The 21,419-nt window shown below is 48.8% G+C and overlaps 2 protein-coding genes across 2 annotated transcripts; both read left to right on the forward strand.

Annotated features, from left to right (window-relative positions):
• Nucleotides 1-7,672: 7,672 nt before the first annotated feature.
• Nucleotides 7,673-9,814, forward strand: CCNO (cyclin O). Its single transcript, XM_008691681.2, has 3 exons — nt 7,673-8,040; nt 8,598-8,820; nt 9,329-9,814. Exons 1-3 carry the CDS (start codon nt 7,673-7,675, stop codon nt 9,812-9,814), a joined length of 1,077 nt encoding a protein of 358 aa, XP_008689903.2.
• Nucleotides 9,815-14,090: 4,276 nt separating this feature from the next.
• Nucleotides 14,091-21,034, forward strand: MCIDAS (multiciliate differentiation and DNA synthesis associated cell cycle protein). The gene is made up of 7 exons (XM_040621925.1): nt 14,091-14,207; nt 14,294-14,390; nt 14,571-14,662; nt 18,089-18,161; nt 18,706-18,929; nt 19,556-19,666; nt 19,889-21,034. Exons 1-7 carry the CDS (start codon nt 14,091-14,093, stop codon nt 20,327-20,329), a joined length of 1,155 nt encoding a protein of 384 aa, XP_040477859.1. The 3' UTR covers nt 20,330-21,034.
• Nucleotides 21,035-21,419: the final 385 nt, after the last annotated feature.

The following is a 21,419-nucleotide window of genomic DNA, read 5'->3' on the forward strand; positions in this document are numbered from 1 at the left end:
AGGATTGGCAGAAACGGACCAAATTCCGTAACCACCAAACCAACCCTAGGATACTATTAAGTCGTTCTATAAAGTAAAAGGCCCCAAGAGTGATACAGAACAAGAAATTTACAATCTACAGAAACAAAGACTTCACAGGCAACATGATTAAAATGTCATGATTAAAATCATCTCTCTCAAAAATCTACTCTCAATGTGAATGGCCTAAATGTTCCCATCATAAAGCCACACAGGGTTGCAGATTGGATAAAAAAGACATGACCATCCATTTTGCTGTCTCACAAGAGACTACATCTTGAACCTAAAAGATACATCCAGACTGAAAGTGAAGGGATGGAAACCATTTTTCATGCCAATGGACTCCAAAGAAAGCTGGGGTAGCACATTCTCATATTAGACAGGATTAGATTTTAAACTAAAGACTGTAGTTAGAGATACAGAAGGGTACTATATTATTCTTAAAGGATGTATCCAACAAGTGGATATGACAATTATAAATATCTATGCCCCCAACAGGAGCAGCAAGATACACAAGCCAACTCTAACCAGAATAAAGAGACATATAGATAATAATACGTTAATAGTAGGGGACCTCAACACTCCTCTATCAGCAATAGATAGATCACCTAAGCAGAAAATCAACAAAGAAACAAGAGCTTTGAATGACATACTGAACCAGATGGACCTCATAGATATACACAGAACACTACACCCCAGAACAACAGAATACTCATTCTTTTCGAATGCACATGGAACTTTCTCCAGAATAGACCATATACTGGGTCACAAAACAGGTCTCAACTGATACCAAAAGACTGAAATTATTCCCTGCAAATTCTCAGACCACAATGCTTTGAAACTGGAACTCAATCACAAGGAAAAATTTGGAAGAAACTCAAACACTTGGAAACTAAGAACCATCCTGCTCAAGAATGATTGGGTAAACCAGGAAATTAAAAATAAATTTAAACTATTTATGGAGACCAATGAGAATGAAAACACAACGGTCCAAAACCTATGGGACATTGCAAAGGCGGTCCTAAGGGGAAAATACATAGCCATCCAAGCCTCACTCAAAGAAAAATCTAAAATGTAGTTTTTATACTCTCACCTCAAGAAGCTAGAGCTGGAACAGAAGAACAGGCCTAACCCACGCACAAGAAAGCAGGTGATCAAGATTAGAGCAGAGATCAATGAATTAGAAACCAGGAGCGCAGAAGAGCAGATCAACAGAACTAGAAGCTGGTTCTTTGAAAGAACAAATAAGATCAATAAGCCAATGGCCGGACTTATTCAAAAGAATAAAGGACCCAAATTAATAAAATTATGAGTGAAAGGAGAGAGGTCACAACCAACACCAATGAAATAGGAAGGATCATTAGAAACTTTTATCAACAGCTTTATGCCAATAAATTAAACAACCTGGAAGAAATGGATGCCTTCCTGGAAACCTATAAACTACCAAGACTGAAACAGGAAGAAACTGATTATTTAAACAGACCGATTAATTATGAAGAGATTGAAGCAATGATCAGAAACCTCCCCAAAAACAAGAGTCCAGGGCCTGATGGATTCCCCGGGGAATTCTACCTAATATTCAAAGAAGAAATAATACCTATTCTCCTGAAGTGTTTCAAAAAATAGAAGCAGAAGGAAAACTACCAAACTCATTCTATGAGGCCAGTATCACCTTGATCCCCAAACCAGGAAAAGACCCCATCAAAAAGGAGAATTACAGACCGATTTCCCTCATGAATATGGACGCCAAAATTCTCAACAAGATCCTAGCTAATAGGATCCAACAGTACATTAAAAGGATTATCCATCATGACCAAGTGGGACTCATCCCTGGGATGCAAGCGTGGTTCAACATTCGCAAATCAATCAGTGTGATAGATCATATCAACAAGAAAAGAGTCAAGAACCCTATGATCCTCTCAATTGATGCAGAAAAAGCATTTGACAAAATACAGCATCCTTTCCTGATTAAAACACTTCAGAATGTAGGGATAGAGGGTACATTCCTCAATTTCATAAAAACCATCTATGAAAAGCCTACAGAGAATATCATTCTCAATGGGGAAAAGCTGGAAGCCTTTCCCTTAAGATCAGGAACACGACAAGGATGCCCACTCTCGCCACTATTATTCAACATAGTACTAGAAGTCCTTGCAACAGCAATCAGACACCAAAAAGGGATAAAAGGTATCCAAATTGGCAAAGAAGAAGTCAAACTGTCTCTCTTCGCAGATGACATGATACTCTATATGCAAAACCCAAAAGAATCCACGCCCAAACTATTAGAAGTTATAGAGCAATTCAGTAACGTGGCGGGATACAAAACCAATGCTCAGAAATCAGTTGCATTTTTTTAAATTTTTTTTTAAGGTTTTATTTATTTATTTGACAGAGAGAGAGACAGCCAGCGAGAGAGGGAACACAAGCAGGGGGAGTGGGAGAGGAAGAAGCAGGCTCATAGCGGAGGAGCCTGATGTGGGCTCGATCCCATAACGCCCGGGATCACGCCCTGAGCCGAAGGCAGACGCTTAACCGCTGTGCCACCCAGTCGCCCCCAGTTGCATTTCTATACACAAACAATGAGACTGAAGAAAGAGAAATTAGGGAATCCATTCCATTTACAATAGCACCAAAAATCATACGTTATCTCGGAATCAACTTAACCAGAGACGTAAAGGATCTATATTCTAGAAACTACAAATCACTCTCGAAAGACATTGAAGACGACACAAAAAGATGGGAAAATATTCCATGCTCATGGATTGAAAGAATTAACATAGTTAAAATGTCTATGCTATCCAGAGCAATCTACACTTTCACTGCCATCCCGATCAAAATACCGATGACATTTTTTCAAAGAACTAGGAACAAACAGCCCTTAAATTTGTGTGGAACCAGAGATAAGTGCCCTGAATCTCAGAATTGTTGAAAAGGAAAGACAAAGCTGGGGGCATCACAATGCCAGATTTCAAGCTATACTACAAAGCTGTGACCACAAAGACAGCATGGTACTGGCACAAAAACAGACACATAGACCAATGGAACAAAAGCAGAGGAGGAACCCATGAAATGGACCTCGGCTCTTGGGCAACTAATCTTTGATAAAGCACGGGAAAAACATCCAGTGGAAAAAAGACAGTCTCTTCAATAAATGGTGTGGGAAAATTTGGAACAGCTACATGCAAAAGAATGAAACTATGACCATCTCTCACACCATATACAAGATAAACTCCAAATGGATGAAAGACCTCGATGGAGACAGGGAATCCATCAAAACTGCTAGGGGAGAACATAGGTTGCAAGCTCTTTGACATCAGCCACACTAACTTTTTTCATGACACATCTCCCAAAGGCAAGAGAAACAAAAAGAAAAATGAACTTGTGGGACTTCATCAAGATAAAAAGCTTCTCACAGCCAAGGAACAGTCAAAAAAACCTAAGAGGCAGCCCAGGAATGGGAGAAAATATTTGCAAATGACACTACAGATAAAAGACTGGTGGATCAAGATCTACAAAGAACTTCTCAAACTCTAATACAGGAAGACAAAATAAATCAAAAAATGGGCAGAAGATATGAACAGACACTTTTCCAATGAAGACATACAAATGGCTAACAGACACATGAAAAGATGTTCAAAATCATTAGCCATCAGGGAAATTCAAATCAAAACCACACTAAGACACCACCTTACGCCAGTTAGAATGGCAAAAATGGACAAGGCAGGAAACGACAAATGCTGGAGAGGATTTGGAGAAAGGGGATCCCTCTTACACTGTTGGTGGGAATGCAAGTTGGTACAGCCACTTTGGAAAACAGTGTGGAGATCCCTTAAAAAGTTAAAAATTGAGCTACCCTATGATCCAGCAATTGCACTACTGGGTATTTACCCCAAAGATACAGACGTAGTGAAGAGAAGGGCCATATGCACCCCAGTGTTTATAGCAGCATTGTCCACAATAGCTAAATCGTGGAAGGAACCGAGATGCCCTTCAACAGATGACTGGATTAAGAAGATGTGGTCCATATATACAATGGAATATTACTCAGCCATCAAAAAGAACGATTTCACAACATTTGCTGCAACATGGATGGGACTGGAGGAGATTATGCTAAGTGAAATAAGTCAAGCAGAGAAAGACAATTATCATATGGTTTCACTCATTTATGGAACAGAAGAAATAGGAAGATCAGTAGGAGAAGAAAGGGAAGAATGAAGGGGGGGTAAACAGAAGGGGGAATGAACCATGAGAGACTGTGGACTCTGGGAAAGAAACTGAGGGCTTCAGAGGGGAGGGGGGTGGGGGATTGGGATAGGCCGGTGATGGGTAGTAAGGAGGGCACGTATTGCATGGCGCACTGGGTGTTACATGCAAGTAATGAATCATGGAACACTGCATCAAGAACTGGGGATGTACTGTATGTATGTGACTAACATAACATAATAAAAAAATTATTATAAAAAGGCTTTTAATTAAAATTTTAACTTTAAAAATAAATACAGAGATAGGAAGAAAAAGTACCTTAAATACTTCTCAGTTTGGGCACCTAAATACATTAATAGAAAATAGTCTTAAGTAAATATAGTTTTAGAGGCAAATATAAATTTCAGTGCCTTAAAATCAAAGTGAGCTTAGGGATCATTTGAGGTACTAACAAAGCTGTCCGCCTCTAGGTACCAAGTCCAACCCATTACTCTGCTAAATAAGGTAATATTAGGAAATGTATTCTTCCTACCTCGATTACAGTCCAAGAGTTGGGCCAGGGTGATGATGGGGTATTTTGACTGAAGCTCGAGTACCAGACTGGAAAAAAACAAAACATACCAAGATAACTTCAGTTCCATTATCCATCCCACAGACTTCAAAAACCACACCTGAAAATAAGCAGGGTCAAATCGTGGTTAAGCAGCTTTCATTATAGAAGCCTGGGTTTAATTAGGTTCTACACCTTTAAAGTATTTTAGATTTACCTAGTGCCTTAAAGGTGCTTCGCACCCAGGTCTCAGATTAGAAAAGAGAAATTAATTTTAAAGACCCTTCATAGGGAAAATAAGGCGGCCTTAACTTGCCCTGTATTTTTCATACCACAAATAATGCACCTTAATGGCCTCTAGTCTTGTCCCCTACAATCCATTTTCACACGTCAGCCAGAATAATCTTTTAAAACAAAAGACAGATTCTATTTTGGTAAGGCTTCCTCAGTGGCTTACGGTGAAGTCTAAACATTTAACATACCTACAAGGCACTGCAATGTCCCATGCAATATTTGAGACATACTCATGCTAAAATTTATCGGACATTTGTTTTACTCGGTGTCCTGTATTTTATTAAGGAGATCCTCTATCATTTTTTAAATGTGTCACCTAGTTATTCACTTCCCCCACTAGAATGTCAGCTCTGTGAGGGAAGGACCCATGCAGTTTTGGTTTTTTTTTTCTAAGTAAGCTATACAGCCCACCTGAATCAAGAGTCTCGTGGTCCTCTGACCGAGCCAGCCAGGAGCCCCAGGACCCATGCAGCCTTGATCACGGTCTTGGACCTGGCATGGCAGGCGTATCCACAAATACTGAGAAGTAGGCCCATCAGTACAAAGCTCAGGCACCCCCTATTGGGAGTTAACTCTAACTACAGACACTAGCTTCACATCCACAGGTAGATAAACGATCTTCCTGCTTTTTCAGAATATCTCCAGGGTGATAATATTGACTTCCCAACAAAGGCTTTAGGGTAACCCCCCTGTTTTATATTTTAAAAGGATTTTGAGCTTTCAGCATATTTCTCTTGGTCCTCAAGGCAAGGATTAATAACCACTTTTAACAAATGAGGAAAGAGACACTGAGAAGGTAAAGAGCTAGCCCATGATGACCAATAAATGGGAGTGACAATTCTGACCCTGGAAGTTGACTTTGTGCTCTTTTCACTGTACCACATGGCCATCTGGGCTGACGAGAAGAATCAGAATTCCTGGGTCCTTCCTCCTCAGCCAAAAAGCTTCTCACGGAAAAAGCCTGACACCTGACCCCTCTCCACAGATTTCACTGCTCACCCCATAATGGTTCCTCAACAATAGCTTGAGAGGAGACAGCAAGTCCTGGCACCTGTATTTTGAAGGACAGGTGGTTCTTAGCTAATCTCTCAAGTGACAAATTAAAGTATTTAGGTCTAGAGACTAAAGACCTTGCTCAGAATTACAGGGAAATAGGAGTAAAACTGACCAGAACCCCAAATCCATCTCTTTTCTCTTTCCTGCATCTCTAAGAGACCACACCCAACTAAAGTTCTGGGGACAGGGATTTCAATTTGACGACATACCTTTGTCAGCTTTCTTCTGAAATAAGGTGGGAATGGCTGAATCTGCTCCGGGGACATCTAAGAACCTCACTTCTTGAAGTGCCTCTGGAAAGTTCATCAGGCTGAGGGTCTGCGGGTTTCCTGCCAGCTGAGACCTCCCTGGAAGGCTGCCTAGATACTACTTGTGCCCCTTAGGAAGATGCACTCAGGCTTAGGCCTCCAGCTTCTACCAGGCCAGGAGGCTAGGTTTTAAACCAGCAGTGCGCTGAGGAAAACTGCCAAGTCCGGCCCACTCTCTCCTGCCTGGGCGCGCCCCCACGCTCCCTCCAGCTCTGCTTTTGTGAGCTTCCGGAGGAGCAGAAACGGAGAGCAGGGAGTAACTAAGGAAGGGTGAGCCGCCCGCGGCAGAGGATTAGGAGCTAATGCCCTAAAACAGAAGAGGCCGTGTGAGCAATTCGATCACGCTAGCAATGCAACGCTCAACCATGCTCTGTCCCTAACCGCTCCGCTTACTTGGTTTCGTGTGGCAAGTGTGGAGCAAGTGTCACAGGAGCTCGGACCTGTGTGAGGTTCGCGGGCAGTCTTGGGTTTTGAGCGCGAGTGCCGGCCTGGGAGGCTGGACTAGCTCCCAGATACGCAGCGCTGAAGAACCTGTGGAGGCTCTGCTCCCCGAGACCAGCGCAAGGAGGGATACTGGATCCCTTTAGGGTCCTGCCTAAAACAAAAATGACAAAAGCAATGAATTAGAATTACTGCTTGCACGGGTCACTGAGGAAAACTGTACTGACAGAATTCTAGTTGGAGCCCTGAAAGGTCGGAAATGGATATCTACCAAATTACCGACCTGGATTATAGCCGGCCTGAAGGGTGATCGCACTTACAAGACTATCTGGACCCGGACCGGGAGCTGGCGGCCGGGAGAATCTTTTTTTCCGCGGGAGCGGTCCAGCCCCTCTGCTGGATTCGGCGCTCGCTCCTCCTAGCCGACCCCCACCCCCACCCCCGGCTGCGCGCGCAGCTCTCGCCGCAACCCCGGCTCCGTTACCTGGGTAACGCGGGACGCGCGCGGAACGTGCCCTGTGAGGCGGGTGCGCTCAGCCTGACTTAGCTCCTCCTCTCCATTGCGGGTTGCTCAGGCTACACCTTGCCTGCAGCTTGCTCAGAAGCGGTTCTTTCGCCGGGAAAGCGCGGCCTCGTGCCGCTCAGTAATCATCCAGTGAGAAGCCGGGGGTGTGGTAGAGGGGAAGGCGCCCGCCGAGTACTTAGGGTCTCGCCGCGGCTGTGGCCCGCCTACTTCGTACCCTGGAGCGCACCTTCGGTTTGTCGCAGGCGAGGAGTCGTAGAGCGCCCACCAGGCTGCACCATGGTGACCCCCTGCCCCACCAGTCTCGTGAGTCCCGCCGCCCGGGCTGGGAAGCGGGACAACGACCAGAACCTCCGCGCCCCGGTGAAGAAGAGCAGGCGCCCACGCCTTCGGAGAAAGCAGCCACTGCAGCCACTGAACCAGTGCCAGCTCCTTGGAGACTCCGGTGTTTGCGACCTGTTCGAGTCCCCCAGCTCCGGGTCTGATGGTGCAGACAGTCCCGCAGCGTCCGCGGCGTTACGCCGCAGCCCCCTACCCGCTCCTGCCCAGCAGTTGGTGCAGCTGGATCTACAGACCTTCCGAGACTACGGTCAGAGCTGCTATGTCTTCCGCAAGGCGCGGGAGAGCCACTTTCACCCGCGGGTGAGGCGTTGGGAGAGCGAGGTCCCCACCCGCGCTTCTCTTCCTCTCTCGGGCTCTTTCCTCTTCTGCTCCGTCGCGCTCCGACGCGCCCTAGGGCACGAGGTTCGCGGTCCAGAAAGGGAGGGGCTTTAGAGGGCCAGGCCACCAGCCTCATTTTACAAATGGAGAAAAATGGGGCCTAGACGGCGTAAGTGACCTGCCCGAAGTTTCCATACTGGTGAGCGGGAACATGGTAGAATGCAGAGGAGTGAAGACAGTGTCTAGGTTCGAGTCAGGATTCCTCCCGACCCCGGGCAAGTTATTTAACAATTTTGAGCTTATTTCTTCATCTGCCAAGTGGTAGCCCTCACCCCTCACTGAATTGCTGAGAGGATTACACAAGGTAATGTGTATACACCCGCGGCACAGGGCCAAGTACGAATCCAACGGTTCCGGCTCCTTGCCCGACCATTGCTCTTTGCGCAGCAGCGCCGCCCCAGGGTTTCCCAGTTTCCAGGGCTTTTAGGTTTTCCCTTTTTGTGCTTTCCTCTAGGGAAGCTTCTGCAGACCCTGTTTGCCCTAGGCTCAGCCGGTCCTCTAACCCCCTTCCCTCCCCGCAGGTAACGGCGGAATCCCGCTGTAAGCTGCTTAGCTGGCTGATCCCGGTGCACCGCCAGTTCGACCTCTCCTTCGAATCGCTCTGCCTGACGGTGAACACCCTGGACCGCTTTCTTACCACCACGCCTGTGGCTGCAGACTGCTTCCAGCTGCTTGGCGTCACGTCCCTCCTCATAGCTTGCAAACAGGTACCTCCACGCGGGGTCTGGGGGACAGCCAAACTCTCGGCCACTCTCTGGCCACCACCCGGCTTTCCAGCGCACAAGATTTAGTGCTGGGCTCTCTGAATTCATTCTGTCGTACATTTGCAAACGTATACATCCCACAGCTTTAACTTCACAACCCCCCCCAAAAAAAACGAACCGTCCTTTCACCCTTAAATAGGCTGAAGTCGGTCCCCAAAGTAAATTCCAACAGCTCTTTGAAGCCCTGCTAGTCTAGACTCTGGGGGGAAAAAAAAAACAAAAAACGATTTAAAATTTCTGAAACCTTTCTTTAGCTGGACAGTAGTTAGAGAAACTGCGCTGGAAGTACACCCCGGGTGATTAAAGTGGAAGTAACGGAGAGGCGAAGGCGCAGCTGTCTCGCTGGAAGGGATGGGGGGGGTGGAGTCTTGGTTTTCTCCCGGGTTTGAGACTGGGATGGGCCTCAGCCCTGGATGCTGAGCTGCCGGGGCTGAGCGCCCCTGTGTTACAGGTGGAGGTGCACCCGCCGCGCGTGAAGCAACTCCTGGCCCTGTGCTGCGGTGCCTTCTCTCGGCAACAGCTCTGCAACCTCGAGTGCATCGTGCTGCACAAACTGCACTTCAGCCTGGGCGCGCCCACCATCAGCTTCTTCCTGGAGCATTTCACGCACGCGCGCGTGGAAGCCGGGCAGGCTCAAGTCTCAGAAGCCCTGGAGGCGCAAGCCCTGGCGCGCGGGGTGGCGGAGCTGAGCCTGGCCGACTATGCTTTCACCAGTTATACTCCCTCCCTGCTGGCCATCTGTTGCCTGGCGCTGGCTGACCGAATGCTACAGCTCCCGCGCCCGGTGGACTTGAGGCTAGGCGGGCACCCCGAGGCGGCACTGCAGGACTGCCTGGGCAAGCTGCGGCTACTGGTGGCCATAAACGAGACCTCCCTGACTCACATGCTGCCCTTCCAGATACGCGAGAAGTGCAGCCTCTCTCCGAAATTGAAGTGAAATACACCTTTGCTTACCTGTCTATCCTGGCCCGGCTGCTGGACCTCTCCCATTGCTGTGAAAGAGTGCGGTCTTGGCCCATAGAGGGGTAATGGCTCACACTTGGTCATGAGGTCATCCTGCAGGTTGTAAATAGTGTACGATAGAACCGTCTCCTCATTTATTTATTTTACTAAGCGCACCTGAGAGACCCGAGTCTTTCCCCAATAAACAGGCTATCTTGGTTCGTCTGAATACTATTGCCTGTGTTGTCTGCGGGGAGGGAAGGTGAAGGCAGCTGGGGAATACAGGTTGTCAGTAACAACGGAGCAGTCCTGCCTCCTTGGCTTCCACTCTGTAATTAGGATATCTATGTGGGAACAACAGGTCCTCTGAGATGCCAGTCGCTGAGACGGTCACTTGTAGACCTGTATCCTATGACCCTCTTATGAGGCTGAGGACTGCTCATTCCCAGAGTTCCAAAGGGAAGGTGGGATGTGAACCTTAATAGAACCCACAGCAGTCTATGCTGTCTAGAGGGGCCGGGACACAGGATGCCCAGCTGGAAGCTTTGGGAACCACACAGGCACACTAGCTAGGGCAAAGCAAGACCTACTCTGACAACTAACAGATGTTGGAAATGAAGGCTTTGCAGGCTGTTGTGGCCATTACGAAGCCCATTTACCCTGCAATGACTTGGTTCAATAGTTCACTTTTGTCTTACACCTGCTGCATGAGAGCCCAGGATAACAGTGGCATAGTAATCATGGCCATCATTGGGTTCTAGATGTACCAGGCACTATGTTTAGCCTTCATTATTTCAATCCTCCAACAACTCTCTGAGGTGGAGTGTGTTATCCCATTTTTCAGAGAAGGGCACAGCTACCAAGAGGGTAGGCAATAGTAGAGCCACCAGGATTTGAAGGCAGGTGATTGGAGTCTGGAGCCACACCCTTAGCCACACCGCTCAACTTAACCACTCACAGGTTTGTGGCAGTGCTTTTAAAAAAACCCTCTTCCTGAGGTAGGTGTGAGACAAGTTATCTTCTCAGTGCCTTCCATTCAACAGAGACTACAGAGCACATATCCGGACAGCCAGCACAGTCCCTGCCTCCAGCCGTGACACAGGTGGGAAGCTGAAGTCAGGAAGTGAGGCTGGGGGGTGCCTGGGTGGCTCAATCGTTAGTCGTCTGCCTTCGGCTTGGGATCGAGCCCCGCATCATCGGGCTCCCTGCTCAGCGGGAAGCCTGCTTCTCCCTCTCCTACTCCCCCTGCTTGTATTCCCTCTCTCACAGTGTCTCTCTCTGTCAAATAAATAAAATCTTAAAAAAAAATAAAAGTAAAAAAGTGAGGCTGACAAAAAAAAATCATAAAATTTTAATCCTTGGTTTACACTCTAAAAAAGTGATTCTGAGGCTTGCTGGAGTTAACTCCACAGCTGTCTCATCACCTTCATTCTCACTGAGTCTGCTGTAGACCCGGAGGAATCTCAGTTCTGTCACCTTCAGCAAATGTCTTCACTACTCTGAGCCTCACGCGGGGCTCTGTCTCACAAGACTGAGTTCATGACCTCAGCCAAAACCAAGCGTCTGGATGCTTAACCAGCTGCACAGCACCCAGGCGCCTCAGAGGTATGGATTTCATGAGAGGTTCCGTACAAATCCCTCTGCACAGGTCCTGGCATATAGCACATCTTCAAGAAATGAAGACTGGTGGCAGCCTGTACGATAATGGGGAGCGGTTTACACAGAAGAAAAAAAAACTTGGAGAAAGAAATGCAAGGCAAATATGGGAAAATGTTAGCTATTGGAAGTGAGCCTACTATAACTCATTGCACTGTCTTTTCAAATTTTCTGTAAGATTAAAAAAAACAAGTTTTGGGCGAACAAAGTCAGTCATGTTCTACTATAGTTAGAATAAATGTAAATGTATGACAAATTTGCATAAATGAAAAGCAAACAAACTCAAACCAAATTTAGAGACTCTTCCTTGTACGTCTCTTCTTGAGCACCCTCCAGGTACTCTCCAGCACCAGGAGCACTTACTACGAGCCCCTCAGGTCCCTTCTCTCCCCTTATGTTGTTGAGATCTCCAGGAACAGTCTCCACTTAGGCTCAGGGATAGGGAAGTGGTGATCCCCAAGCTGTTTGAGAAAAAGCTGGTCTGTGATGATGAAAAGGAGGAGAAGGAAAAATTGTACCGTCTGACCCAAGTCCCCAAATATCTAGAGCCCTCAAACCAACTGTTGAGGGCAGGGGTAGGGCCACTGGCTCTTTTACAAAAGTGTGACTTTGGGGAGAAGTTGCTTTCACCATCATTTACTCCATCACTCAGCCAAGATTGATATGGGTGAGTTGGTTCCAGAATCATCCAGATTAGGAGTCATATATTCATGCTATTCCAGCTCTTTTTGCCACATTTTTATGTACAATGCCCCTACTCTTCTACACTTTGGAACTCACTGATGAAAAATGAGTATATTCTGTAAAATCAAGAATGGTCCCAGGTGAGAGATCTTCCCAAAACTCAACTAAGAGCTCCCCTACTCCTTTTACAGACTGGGAAGATGGGTAGAGATGGAGGACTGGCTAGTGACTAGTCCACTCAGAAATCAGAACAAAGCCAGGAATAGGTCATGGGAGGCTGGAGGAGCAGCTGAAAAGCCTTAAAACGACGTCAACAACATCAACTTATCCACACCAAGCACCAGCTGCATTACATAAATAATCTCATTTTAATAGCATCTCTACTGAAGTCAGCATTATGATTTTCCTTTTAAAAAAAAACATTTTATTTTTTAAAAAGTAATCTCCACTCCAAACGTGAGGCTCGAACTCACAGCCTTGAGATCAAGAGTCACATGCTCCACAACTGAGCCAGCTAGGTGCCCCAGTGTTATGCTTTTCCTAAAGACCTGGGGCTCAGGGATCTGGTAGGGGCTGGTTCCAATCCTCGGGTACTCTGACCCTGAAGCCAGAGCCCCTCACCATCAGTGATATCACACCAATTCTAGCTGCCTGACCTCACCTCAACAAGGTCCCTGCATTTATAGATGGGTCAAAAAGTCTCTAAGTCTATTCTAGCTCTACTATTGTAGAACCATCTCCAACACTGTGAAGGGTGTCTTTATTAATCCAGATAATACGGAGAAAGAAAAAGGGATCATGCCACTTTAAAAGAGGATTTTCATTACTACTTGGTATAAGACACAAACCAGGTGCCCAACAGGAGGTTACAAAGATAATTTCAGATGACTGTTCAAATTCGATAGATCTAAGAGTGGTCTGAGAGATCCCCTCACCCAGAGCTTTAGAGATGTCCCTTTTGGGAAAGGCCCTGGTCTTGGGAAGGACAGCCAAGACTCCTGAGGAGAAAGCAAGGCCCGCTGTGTGCAGGGTGACCACATGCTGCGGTGGGCAGATGAGGCTTTTGGAGGAGAAAGAGACGGGGGTTTTAGAGGGTTTGGGACCGTCCAGTGTGGCATTTTCCGAAAGGGGAGGAGAATTTGTAGATGTCGTTTTTTCTTAATTGACTCTCTTAAAGGCTACACTCAGGCGTCGCCGCCGGGGAAAGTGCGGGTCTAAGGGTATGCGGCGCGGCTCTGGACATCAGGCCAAGAGAAACCAAGGGCAAGTCCTCGAGTCAAGAGCAGAAGTGCGCCCCCAGCCCTGGAGGAAGGGTCTTCTATAATCTGGGGGTAGTTCTGAGGAGTCCCTATTAGGAGTCTACATCCCCACCAAATCCTACAGGGTGGTCAAATGCCAGAGTTTGGCTTTGGCGAGTGTCACTCCGCATTTATTTCGTGCCGTATGGCTGGGGTGGAAAGAAAAGGAAATAAAAATCGTTAATTTTTCCATCCCTGCTCTCCAAAATCGGAAAGGCGGTACCTAGTGTTAGGGACCAGCGGGGCTCGTCCACCCTCCCTTTTTCTGGCGCTGCCGGAGGCGGCGGCGCCAACACTCACCAAAAGGGCGCTCGCGGGCCCGGGTCCCGCGCTCGCAGATCCCGGGGGATGCCGCGTTGCCAGGTTGGGTTTAACGCCTCCGCCCGCGCGCAGATTGTCCGGGGCTGAAGGCGCCACCTCTGGCGCTCAGGCGCGAGCAGCCCCGCCCGCGCCGAAGTCGTCCCTCTCCACTGGCCCTCCCTCCGCACCTCTACAACCACCCCTTGCTTCCAAACCCGCCACGCGCTGTCCCTGCAGGCGCCAGGCGGAGCGCGGACTGTGAGTCGCTATTCCAGCCGTGGCCACCGCCGCCGAATAACCAGCACCGCGTTCCTGGGCGGGCGGGGAGGCAGGATGCAGTCCTGCGGAGGCGCCGCGGCGGGACGCCGAGCCTTCGACAGCATCTGCCCCAACAGGATGCTGGAGCTGCGGGGCCGGCCTTTCGTCAAGCCCGGGAAGCTGGAGAGGAAGGTGGGGCCGCGGGCCGGTGCCGGGCAGGGGCCGCACGCTCCGGGTCCGAGGGCTGACCCATGCTCACCGTTTCTGTGTCCGGCTAGTTCGCCCCTCCGCCGAAGTTCTTTCCTGGTTGCAGCGGCAGCAGCCCAGTGTCGGTATACGAAGATCCCCGAGACGCGGAGCCCGCTGCGCTGCCAGGTGAGCCTAGTGGCTCCCGCGCGATCCCTCGGTTTCCTCGTGCCGGGTGGGTAGGGCACGCGCGGCTCAGAAAAACTTTTCTCCCCCGGGCTCTGATGTCCTGGCGGGGATGCCAGTGGCGAGCCCTGGCGGAGAGACTCAGGGCCCGCCTGGTGCGTGTCTCCGGTTCTCCCTGCGCAGCCCTCACCACCATAGACCTGCAGGACCTCGCGGATTGCTCCTCGCTACTCGGGTCCGACGCGCCGCCTAGTGGTGACTTGACCGCCTCGCAGGTACCTCCCCTTAACTCCTGAAGCCCGGCGGCCGACAACCCAAATTCCGACTCGGGAGTCCAGGGTTCGCGTCCGCAGAGGCTCATCTCAGGCCGGGAGCGCTGGCAGATATAGCTAGTGGGGGCAGACGTGCCGGAATCTCAGCCCCGAGGATCGGAACTTCTTCCCTTCTAGTCTGTTGCGTCGGCCGTATTCTCAGAGCTGTTCTGACCAACTTGGGACAGAGGGGCTTACCTGGAGAACTTCCCTCCGGGGAAGGGGTCTCCTGTTCTCCCCGTCTATTCCCTGGAGCTGTGACAAAGCAATCTGGAGATTGAGCACTGAGGAAACAGGAGAGTAGGTGGGAGCAAAATGGAGCACTGGGCACCTGGTACATGTCCTGTCAGTGCTCCCAATATTCCCTTTCCGGCCATTCACTAACAATTTTCATTCCCTGGGTATCTAAGGAGTGTGAAGATTGACGAATAACTACTCGATCAAGACTGGAAAAAATGAATAGAGTTTACATTTAGGGGAAGAGGGACAAAGGACAAAGAACCCTGGAAGAGATCTGACAGCAAACGTTCCTCTCTGCAAAGATGGCTCTTCAGCAGTTGGTCACTTTAAAAAAGTCATTTCCTCCCCCTCCAAAGCCTCATGTCACATACCCTCATGCGGCAAAGAGGTATTTGACTTTTTCTTTTCCTCAAAAACTTATTTCCTTACTCCCATCCCACTTCCACCGCTTGCCAGGGCTGACTTTACCAGGTTGATGAGGGAACATCCCAGCATTTGTGTCTGGGAGGCCAGAAGACTGCCTGGCTCATCAATGGGACATGAAGTGCCCAGAAAGACAAGAGGTCTTAGAAAGATGCAACCTACAAGAGGGGTGCCAGTCCCAGCTTCCTGGCAGCAGGTCCTGGGGACATGGGGTCCATGGGGGAAATGTCCAGCACTGAACACTCCAGAAGATATGACTACCTTGAAAACAGAGGTTGGTTGTAGAACACAGCCTTTCAGGCTTCTCCTAAGTGCCTTTAGAATTGGGTTAGAGCCCAGATGGACTCAGGGTAGGTGGCCACATAGAGCAGAGAGTGTTAAGGCAAGAGGTGAGAGTGGGCATTGCCCTGCAGAGGCCATTTTGTTTTTCCTTTTCGATCTGGATGCTCAAAGACATCTTTCAACTTGAGCATCTTTCAACTGACCTAGAGGCCCAATCATGTCTTACTCCAACATGTTTATTTAGCAAGTCATGAAAATCAAGCAGGCTCTTGTTGAATTGTTGCTTAAGTATTTAGAACTTAAATTTTTACATCATGTTCTGTATCAGCCCCCCCCCCACTTTTTTTTGGCTGCCATTGTGGTTTGGAAAAATGCCAGATTTTTATCTAATTGGGAAGGTAGGATTCAAAGTTTCAAGCACAGAGCTCATGCCAGATGGTCCAAGAGGTCCAAGACTTTTCCTGGGGGAGACAGAGCTGGTAGAGAGGGAAAGACACCCCCTAGAGGAAGATCCCCTGGAAAGACTCTGGCCAGTGCACACTCGGGTCATATTTCCTAGCCTCCTTCCTGCTGAACAGAGAGAAGAAATACTCCAGAAGTGTTTGTTTGAGGTCCAGAATGAGCCAAGGACCCGGGAGGAAGCATTTCCTGGGGCCCCGTTCCTAACTTGGCCTCAAATCTCTTCGTGGTAAGGGCCTTGGCTGAATCTCATCTTAAGAGGAAGACCTTTCAGCCCTTGGAAAATGAGTCTGGTTTCTGGCTCCTTCAACAAGGACAGAACTTGTGCTTCAGGATTTGTCTCGGCCCTTTCTTCTCTTTACTTTTTTTTTAACATTTTATTTATTTACGTGACAGAGACAGCCAGAGAGCACAAGCAGGGGTAGCGGCACAGGGAGAGGGAGAAGCAAGCTCCCCACTGAGCAGGGAACCTGATGTAGGGCTGGATCATGACCTGATCCAAAGGCAGGCGCTTAACTGACTGAGCCACCCAGGCGCCCCATGTCTTGGTCCTTTATAAGCTCCTTTCCCCTCTGATAGCCTCAGTTCCCAACTGGTGCTTGATGCCTCCCAGATTGAAGCACTCCTCCTTGAGGAAAGCTGATACTGGTACTTTCTTTAAGGTTAGGGTCAGAGCAAGTTCCTATTGTCAGCAATATTTGAATAGTAGAGAAGGCCTTGGGGGAGATGAGTATTATTAACACAAAGGAATCAATGAATCAATCACCAACAGTGGAATCAGAATAGATATTTCTGATGGGCATATTGGATGCATTCCCTCACACCATATGCCTTGAGAAACTTCTTTCCTTTTCCCCAGTGCTGTCTTCATTGGAAGACAGGCTTTGCTTAAAAAAGAGATAAACGCTAGAGGCAATGCAGTATGGAGGAAAGATTGATACAGTCATCATCATTCTCCATCAGGAGCCCCAATTCTATTTCAGAGTTGGATGATTTTGGGCAATTAACTTTCTCTGAGCTTCAGATTCTTCATCAAAGGGGGGGGTCACTTCCTGGGCCCTGCGTGCTTCCTACATTGGGTGAGAATTAACATAGGGACTTCGCATAAAAGAGTTTTGTCAACTCTAAATGTCCACGAATAAAGGGAGTAAGAAGGTTCCGGGGCTGCCAGCCTCCTACTGTCTCCTGCCTCACACACGCAGGCACATTGCAGGAACCCAGAAGCGTGTCCAGCTCACGATGCACCACTCAAGGAGGTGCATCACACCGTACGGAGAAAGTAAACTCGACTTGTTGAGCAACAGAAGAGCAATAGGGGCCACCCTTGCTGCATACTGAACAGAAGCACTTTCCGTAGCATCCCTGCCCCCTCATCATAGCCTACCTTTTCCCTTCCTGTCTGGGGAGAAGGAGGTTTAGCTGTGACTGAGGCTCGGCGGGATATCGGGATATATAGCCTCACGTTATTTCTTTGGATGGCCCCGCACGCTGTCAGGTCTTGGGAGGGAAGTCGGAGTGCAAGCACACCCGCTCCCTTATCTTAGGGCACAGCTCCTTGGCGGGTCGGCTGTAAGTTGAACTGAGGTTCAGCAGGAGCTGGAGCAACGTCTCGGGCCTCAAGGAGGCAGCTGGTTGGCTGGTGGCGGGCCAATGAGGCGGCCCGGGGACTGCCGGCTGCCAGATGCCAGGCGTGGGGCCACCACGCTGCGCGCGGAAGGACTCCCGCCTCAAACACAGCCCCGCAGTTTCGGCGCCCTTCAGGACCCTCGGGGACCCTGTCCCTGCTTCGAGTGAGTGTTACGCGCCTCACCATGGCAGTGCAAGCCTGCTGGGTTCCAAGCCTGGGATGGGGCTTTGATTTTCAGGTAGGACGCTCGGTTGCGAACGACAGTGCGTGCACACCCGGGAGGGCGACTGTCGGTCTGGGAAGTGTTTCAGACCTGCTGGACTTGACATTCACTATTTAACACTTTTGGTTTATTTCAGAACCATTCTCTGCAAACTGCAGCGGACTTGGGTCTGCAGGATTTCAGAGACACAGTGGATGATCTCATTGCAGGCAAGTGCAGTCTCCTTGCAGTTCAATAAAGGGAGGCGGGGGTGTCCCCCACTCCGCAAATCAAACTAGTTCAGATTTCCATTTCGTGGTCGCGAAGGTGGTAAACCCAGCACCTGTCAACACCATAACTCGTCGTATTTACGAGACAACATCCTTTCTAATAGAGAAGATGAATCGCTGAATCTATAGCGCTTTCCCAGTTTATCGGTTTGAGTTCTGGGAGAGGGAGCCCTACGCTGTGATGTCGTCGAGGAGAGGTTGGGTGACAGGAGTGTACAGAACAGCGGACCTGTGTGACTTCAGGCAGGTTTGCCCTGGCCACCGTGGAAATTAAATTCAGATCAACTCAATAGGCATATATTGAGCGCCTGCTGTGTATGAAGAAGATATCAGAAAGGGCCTGGGAAAAGTAGGGATTGCAGAGTGAGGGGTGCTTTACTTAACAAAGTCTTCACATAAACCCTACACCCCGTGTGGCGTTTTGTCCCTGTAGCCAGCTGGGCATGAGTCTGAGGCTGCAAACCTAGCTCCCACTCTTCCTCAGATTCATCCTCTTTGATGTCGCCTCCTCTGGCCAGCGGAGACTTCCCCTTCTCTCCTTGCGACGTATTGCCATTTGGGCCCAGTCTCTCTCCGCCGCTGGACCCAAGGGCCCTGCAGTCACCGCCGCTGCGCCCTCCTGACGTGCCCCCGCCGGAGCAGTACTGGAAGGAGGTGGCCGACCAGAACCAGAGGGCACTGGGGGACGCGCTCGTTGAGAATAACCAAGTAGGGGTACTGGGCTGGCCGCCAGGAATCCTGGGTTGGGGACAGGGTATGGAGCTCTGGGCGAAATGGGTGTTGCAGGAGCGGGAATGGGCCCCCGCGTAAGTCAGAACCAAGGGACGGGGGAGTGCTTCACACGGCTGCCTTTGCTCCGGTGGCTCTCCTCAGTTTCTAACCTCAGTAAGCGGGAATAATCCTGCCCGACCAGATTTTTAATAGGGACATCAATATTTACGGAAGTCTTCCTATACGCCTGGTATTGTGCTTATCAATTTACCTTTTTTTTCTAATACAACCACTGAACAAAATACCCTTACTACCCCATTTTACAGGTTACGAAACTGAGGTATAGGAAGATTGAACTTCAGAGGCAGAACCTGTATCTTCTTGTTGCCCAAGTCTGTACTCTTCACCAACACGCTTCACTGAGGAATGAGATACATTTTGTCTAAGTGCTTTGTAAAAACAAAGGACAACTAAACAAAAGTGATTATTATTCTCACCAGTGCAAGTGCCCTTGGGTCCCCGTTCCAGATTAGATGTTAGGATCCTGGTATAATTCATGCAGAGTATGCAGATGAGACCGACCACGGTGGCCTACCTCTCAGTGTTTGGGTCTCCTCCTGCAGCTGCACGTGACGCTCACCCAGAAACAGGAAGAGATCGCCTCGCTCAAGGAGCGGAACGTGCAACTGAAGGAACTTGCCAGTCGGACCCGGCACCTGGCCTCGGTGCTGGATGTAAGTGGGGTGCGGGTGTGTGGGACACTGCGGGACGCCGGAAATGTTCCTGTGCAGCCCCCGCCTTGTCCTAGTATTGGGACCCAGAGGGGTTGGGAGAAGGGCGGTGGCTGCCGAGAGCTTGCTGAGCCACTTGCAGCCCGCATCTAAGTCCACGGAGTTCCAAAGGCGCCCGGGGAGTCCAGCCGGCCCCAGCTTGGCGCTCCTCCCCATCTTTTGTAGAAGCTGATGATCACGCAGTCCCGGGATTGCGGAAGGACAGCCGAGCCGCTCTTGCTCAAGGCGACAGCCAAAAGGAGCCTGGAGGAGTTGTTCAGTGCTACCGGGCAGGACTGCGCGGAAGTGGACGCCATCCTGAGGGAGATTTCCGAGCGCTGTGACGAAGCGCTGCAGAGCCGCGACCCCAAGCGGCTCCGGCTCCACTCGGAGCCGGCGAGCAGGGAAGTCATGCCGGGGAACCTGCACGGCACCTTCCGGGGGCTGCGCACAGACTGCAGCCAGAGCGCGCTAAACTTGAGCCACAGTGAGCTGGAAGAGGGCGGCTCCTTCAGGACCCCCATCCGCAGCCATAGCACCATCCGCACCCTCGCTTTCCCCCAGGGCAATGCCTTCACCATTCGGACAGCCAACGGGGGTTACAAATTCCGCTGGGTCCCCAGTTGAGCTGCGATGTGGTTCCCCAAAACACTGCCCTGTATCCGGGCTGAAGCGCCTGGAGGCCAAGTGGGAGTAGCTGGAACTGTTTCCTGAACCCGGCTTCTCAGAAGTACTCCCCCTGCTGGGCGAACGCCACCCTGAAACGAATTCTTTTTTCAGGAACAAAAACGTCTCGATAATGATGTAAAGTATAAAATACTTTAAACCGTTTTTATATACCGTATAAAATACGGTATATAAATACTATATATTCCCTCCCCTTTCATGGTGTGTGCGCGTGTGTGTGTAAACACACATATAAAAATCAATTTTAAAAGTATTTTTAGCAGCTTTAAATTATGTACTTTTAGAACTGGAAAGGACTTTGAAATCACTTAGCTATTTTATAATTATATAACGCCCTACTTTTATAAGAAGGAAAAGGAGGCTCTAAGAGATTAAATAATTTTCTATAATATATTAAGAAGCATTATTGGGAACTTCCAGTCTTTCTCACTAGTTATAAAGAAGCCAGGTTTGTGAGTGAATGCTTCATTACATCATTCAACTTCCCCTGGTCCTGGAAGGACCCTTAATTTTCTTACTGTTGAAAACTTTTGTTCTGGCTGGAAGAATAAAAAGTTAGGAGAGAGAGCCAAAACACTTGCTTAAGGGCAATAAAGTAGAGAAAAATGTAGATGCTTAGAGGCAATGGGCTATCTACAAAATAGGTTCCAAACACATTTGTTTGTAATGATCATTCATATAATTTTGTAAGATTTATGGTATATGTTTATATTAATTATATATAGTTTATATGTCTGAACAGAATAATCACACAAAAAGCAAACTTTGTTGATAAAAAAAAGTTTTAAGAAAATAGTATATTTCACGTGAAAAAGAATATATATTTGTGTGTGTGCACGCGCACATGTGCACGCACCAGAAATCAAGTGTGGAAATCTTGGTAAAAGTAAAACTATCTATTTGAAGTCCATAGATAAAACTGCGGTGCACATTCATGTCTTATATTTCTAGGGTTGATCTTCTAAAAAAAAAACTTACACATTATATAGTGCCTTCCCTTTGACTTTTTTTTCTATTTCCTTTTGTGTGG

Source organism: Ursus maritimus, unplaced genomic scaffold, assembly GCF_017311325.1.
Source record: "Ursus maritimus isolate PB19 unplaced genomic scaffold, ASM1731132v1 scaffold_5, whole genome shotgun sequence".
In the NCBI taxonomy this organism is placed as follows: domain Eukaryota; kingdom Metazoa; phylum Chordata; class Mammalia; order Carnivora; family Ursidae; genus Ursus; species Ursus maritimus.